Genomic DNA, 5,910 nt, shown 5'->3' with positions numbered 1-5,910 from the left:
AAACATATGTCAGAGGTATAAAGATTTGAATAACACCTGCGTTTAACTCCATTTATTTATTTATCTATGTGATACAGAAACATTTCACTAAATCGTCCAACCCATGCTAGCATGGAAAGCGGTCGTTAAACGATGATGATGATGAATGCCACCATCATGCAAGTGTTATCCATCTCCAGTCTTCTATGAAAACAAGTCTGATTTGCCTTGCTCGCAAGCACGTGAGGGTTGGCAACAGGAAAGGCGTCTGACCCTATAAAAAGTCTGCTTCAACAAATTCTGTCTAATCCATGCAAGCATGGCAAAGTGTATATAAAACAACAACAACAATAATGATGATGAGATGTGTTTCTTAATTATGGGCTTCCAGGTTTGATCCATCTGCACAGCACATTGGGCAAGTGTCTCCTTTGATAATCTTGGGTCAACTCAAGTCTTGTAAGTGAAAATGTGCAGAAGACGGGGAAGCTGTAGAAGTCTGTTCCTGTTCAGTGGACTGATCTGTGGTTCCTAGTCTTATTACACACACATCATTTTGTCACAGCCTGTGAACTTACTTACTTCAAGGGTACATTGTCTATGGAATACTCAACCATTTGTTTTGTATACAGTAAATAGGTAGTACTGTGATATGAGTTCTTTCTCCACTGTGTGTAACTTGACGCAGCCCAGAGTACACGGGACCTGCTTAATGAGGGGTTGAAGTAGGAAGGAAGTCAAACAAAACTTTAAACCCGATTCGTTCAATGATACATGAAATCTGATATATTAGCATATTTCTTGGAAAAGGTACGTCTTTGGTTGTTGAAACTAGTTAAATGATATGTTCTGAACCAAAGAGAGCTTTAACACTTTTGAAACAAAACTGCCTGAGGCCTTCCACCAAATCTTTATGTTAATTTATATTCCAAACATCAGCTTAATGATAATTATTTTTCTGATGTAGGCTCAAGGCCTGAAATTTTAAGGGAGTGGGTGGCTAGCCAATTACATTGACCCCAGTATTTATTTCATTGACCTTGAGAGGGTTAAAAGCAAAGGCAACTTTAGCAGGATTTGAACTCAAAACATAAAGACAGATGAAATATGCACTAACATTGTGAGGATGCATGGCCAAGTGGTTAGGGTGTTGCACACATGATTGTGTGATTGTGGTTTCAGTTCCTAGAAAAGGTGGTGTGTTGTGTTCTTCAGCAAAACACATTGGCCCCAGTGTTCAACTAGTACTTATTTCATTGACCTTGAGAGGGTTAAAAGCAAAGGCAACTTTAGCAGGATTTGAACTCAAAACGTAAAGACAGATTCTGCCAGCTCACCACCTTCATCAGCTTAAAAGTAATGATGGTTACTTTTATAAATTCTTTATTATTTTCAAAATGAATTAAAGCAGTAGTAGTGTATTACAACATAACTATGGTAATGAAACAGTTAAAGCTGTTTGGTTTCTCAGATGAAGTGCCAACAGCTTGCATTCTGGCAACAGAGCTGCTCTTTAAATACCTTCTTGCCCGTGCAATAATCGCTATAGTAGACTCATCATCATCATAACTTCCGTATTTCTATGCTCATGTGGGTTGTATGAAATTCATTGAGGAAGATTTTCTACAACTGGATGCCCTTCCTGTCACTAACACTCACCTATTTTCAAATATGGTAATATGTATATTATGGTAATATATATATATTATGTGCTTCTTTCAGTTTTCATCTACCTAATCCACTCACAAGGCTTTGGTCATCCTGGGACTATATTGGATGACACTTACCAAAGTGCCATGTGGTGGGACTGAACCTGAAACCATTTGGTTGGGAAGACAGCTTCTAAACTACACAGCCATGCTGTATGTGTCTATGTGTACACACACACACATGTGCATATACATAAAAGACTTCCTACAATCTCTGAGTTGGTTGGTCCAAACTTAGAGTACAAAGCATTTGCCAAAGGTGCTGTGCAGTGATATAGAACTTGATACCACATGGTTACCAAACAAACTCTATTTACTCAGCTCTGTCTACACCTTCAAGACTTTGCTATGGTTTTGCGGGAGATTTAACTGTTATTTTCAGCAATTTAACTAACCACATACAGGCTACCTCATAGGCATCAAAAGGTGGTGTATGTTTTAGAATGCAGTGCAGGGATTCAAATCCTCTCCTGGGCTGTGAGAGAATAGTGGAAAACCACCCCAGTGTACTGTCTCTTCATGGAGATGAGGCCTTCAGTTGCAACCCAAGCACCCAATAGGTTATTGTCTATTAACTTGTTTGGCACTAACTTGCCTGAGATAACCAAGTCCTGGTTCTATAATTCAAACTTTTCCCATCTTAAAGTGAACCAAATTAAAATCTTCCATCAAAATTTTGTGTTGATTTATGTTTTAAATTCCAGTTTAATAATGGCAAAGCTATTTTGCTAAATGCTTCATTACTGTGAAAATTAATTGAGAGAAAGCATCATCATCATCATCATCGTCATTATTATTTAATATCCATTTTTCCATGCTTGCATGGGTCAGGCGGAATTTGTTGGAGCAAATTTTTCTGCAGCCAGATGTCCCTTCCACCCCACCCCTTTCTTTCCTTTGTTGCCAACCCTCACTTGTTTCCAAGCAAAGTAATATTTCCCCACGTTTGGACATGTTTATTTTTATGGAAGTCTGGGAAAGAACGACACTGCTTGTATGACGGTGATGCTCATTTACAATTATCAGATGATGTCAAAACAAGGGATACACACAAACATATGCACACACACACACACACACACACACGAGTACATATATACATCATAAACCATCATGTGGTTAGGTTATTCAGCTCACTATAATAAGGCTGTGGGTTAGATTGCTCTGCATTTTGAATTGATGTAATGATTACATTGTTCAATTAAAGGGAGTTGCTTGAAACGATCGTACTGCATTACCTCTGGATATCCTTGTTGCTTATTTTGATTTTAATCACCTTTGAAATTGTATGGATAATACCGTACCAAATCCTGGTGCCTAAACTGAAGTACCATATTCACCTGAATCTATATATATGTTTATGTATATTTGTGTGTGTGGTATGTATGTATGTATATATGTATGTGTATGACTATATACATGTATGTATGTGTGTATATGTATGTCTGTGTATATATGTATATATATGTGTGTGTGTGTCTATAATATGCATGTGTGTTTATATATACACATATATACATATGTATGTATGTATGTATGTATGCATATATATATATATATATATGTGTGTGTATATGTATATGTATATAAAAGATAGGTATCTTTTCAGTTTCCGTCTACCAAATCCACTCACAAGGCTTTGGTGGGCTGTGTATATTTTAAGCGGAAATTTGGAAACAGAAGACTTATATAATAATAATAAAAAAAATATATTTACAAATAATTATAAATATATTTTCCTGTTATGTTCAGTCTTTCTCAACAAATATATATTTATGGTGAAAGGTTGTTTGTTTACTTTGTACTTTTAACTACTGTATAAACACTTTTTGCAGGATCATATGTTAAACAAATGGAGCTGTCTTGGGGAGGTGCAGTTGTCTGGCGAGGACATTCTTTCTCTGGCATGGTTACATAATGGTGTTTTGGTAAGTGAGTTTATGTCCCCTTTTCTACTACTACTCATTGTCCTTCTTCTCCTTCACTCCCTTTGCCTTCTCCTCTCCTCTTTCTTTTCTCTTTTTATTCTCTCTTTCTTCTTCCTTTCTCCTTTCTTGCTTCCTTTCTTCTTCTTGCTTTCTTCTTTCTTTCTTGCTTGCTTTCCGTCTTTTCTTTTTCTTCTTTCATTGTCAAGATTTTATGGCATAAAAAAAATGGGGATGTCTTTTTATAGAGGATGTGGTTGCCTCTTGAGCAAGTTTTTTTCTGAAGTAGTAAGAATAAGGAAAGTAATGCTGCAATGTCTGCTGGGTAATTTCAGATATATAGGTTCTACTTAATACCTGGTGATATGAACTACGGTGAAGAGATAAAGTGAGTTTTTTTTTTCCTCCTTTGTCCTTTTTGCATGGTCTGGAAGAAGGGGCTATCTATGGTCTTGGCATCAAGTATATTGATTTGGGTCTCACCTCACTTTACTGGAGAGCAAACAATCCCTCCAAGAATGGTCAGATCTGTCAATCAACACTGTTGATGATGGTCTTGAATATTTGGAAGTCGGTGACTGTAGAAAAGACATTTGTAAGGAAGGGATTCTAGGGATCAGTGCAAGGTATGTAAGTGTGGTGGGTTGAACCCAATATGGGTAACGAGAGGAGGAGAGATGGGTGTGTCAGGAGTAACTGATTGGGGGTGGTGGTATGAAACCAGGCAACTCTGAAGAACAAAGGCCTCAGTAGTGGCAGTACTAAAAAAGAGAGTATACACAGCATGTACATGGACTAGAGTGTGTTAGTGATTGATTACTACCAATCACATGAGTGGTCTGTGTGTGTAGCAGCACTGGTGTATATTTGGGATCAAATACCCTGTATAGAATGTCTGTATCTGCAGCAGAAGCTGAGTTCCAAACATGACATCAGGTACCAGTTCAGAATGTCTATGTATAACAGCAGCTGCAGCAGGGTTTCTGGTGTTGAATCAAGTATACTGATTTGGGTCTCACCTCACTTAACTGGAGAGCAAACAGTTGTTGAGGAGTGAAATATTTCTGGTCCTGAGGAAGAAGTCCTGTCTTTTCTCTGATGTAGATTTTTGACCAGTGTTTTTGCTATTATCTTTGCTATGTTAAATACATACATCTGGTCCAGAGAGAGATCCTTAGTGATAGTGAAGCCTTACGATTTTTAGCAAACTTGAAGATTCTAGTTGCATGCTTTTCTTTTAGAGAGATGGTTGCAGAAATATTTTCTTGATTTTTCAGTTGGTTGTGTTGAAGGAGAAAGATTAGCATGACCTTGGAAGTAGAACCTATATATCTGAAATTACCCAGCAGACATTGCAGCATTACTTTCCTTATTCTTACTACTTCACAGAATCTCTTCATGGAACCATTGCAAGTTAGGTGTGAGGTGTCTAAGTTGCCTTTGAATTACATATGGATGTTGAAGGTTGGGGTAGAATGAATGGTGGTGTGATTTGCATTAGAGTGGATATTGTTGGGAGATGATGGCAAGTTGTTGGTGATTTGGAAAAAAAAGGAGTATGTAGGACATAGCCAAACCCTGAAACACACTGACTGTGTCACATATTGTGATGGTCTGTGAATTGAAAGGAAGCCATCAATTCAAAAGATGAGAGATGGATTGAGGTCATGAATGGGTGGGTTTGGCCTGGAGATTTGCATGCTAGACGTAGTCAAAAGTCTTGTTTATATTGCTGGAAGCAGCATGTTAAAATGTATGATGGAATGAACAAACATCAGGATCTAAGAAGAATGTTTGAAGAAAAATTAATGAGAAAGTAATGTAGCTTTTGTAAGTTCTAACAGGTTATGATTTCCTTAAGCTGTACTAGTTTATCACATGTAGGGTTTTCACATTTCATCATCATCATCGTTTAACATCTGCCTTCCATGCTGACATAGGTTAGATGGTTTGACAGGAGCTGGCTAGGCCGGAGACTTGGATCAGACTTTTGTGTCTGTTTTGGAATGGTTTTACAGTTGGATGCCTTTCCTAACATCAACCATGCAGCAGAATGGACATCGGCAAGCTGGCAGAAACTTTACCCTGCTGGGCAAAATGCTTAGCAGTATTTCGTTTGCTGTTACGTTCTGAGTACAAATTCTGCCGAGGTCGACTTTGCCTTTTATCCTTTCGGGGTCGATAAATTAAGTACCAGTTACGCACTGGGGTCGATGTAATCAACTTAGTCCCTTTGTCTGTCCTTGTTTGTTCCCTCTATGTTTAGCCCCTTGTGGGCAATAAAGAAATAAGAATGG

General features: G+C 37.9%; 1 protein-coding gene across 1 annotated transcript in view; it reads left to right on the top strand.

Annotated features, from left to right (window-relative positions):
• Positions 1-5,910, top strand: part of LOC106879282 (mediator of RNA polymerase II transcription subunit 16) — a 38,468-nt gene that overhangs the window by 19,487 nt on the left and 13,071 nt on the right. Inside the window, exon 3 of the mRNA XM_014928778.2 lies at positions 3,524-3,616. Within this exon, the coding sequence (XP_014784264.1) occupies positions 3,524-3,616 (93 nt within the window). The remainder of the gene's footprint in view (positions 1-3,523; positions 3,617-5,910) is intronic.

This window comes from Octopus bimaculoides, chromosome 13 (genome assembly GCF_001194135.2).
Source record: "Octopus bimaculoides isolate UCB-OBI-ISO-001 chromosome 13, ASM119413v2, whole genome shotgun sequence".
NCBI classification, from domain to species: Eukaryota; Metazoa; Mollusca; class Cephalopoda; order Octopoda; family Octopodidae; genus Octopus; species Octopus bimaculoides.
This window is presented reverse-complemented; position numbering and strand designations above follow the sequence as displayed.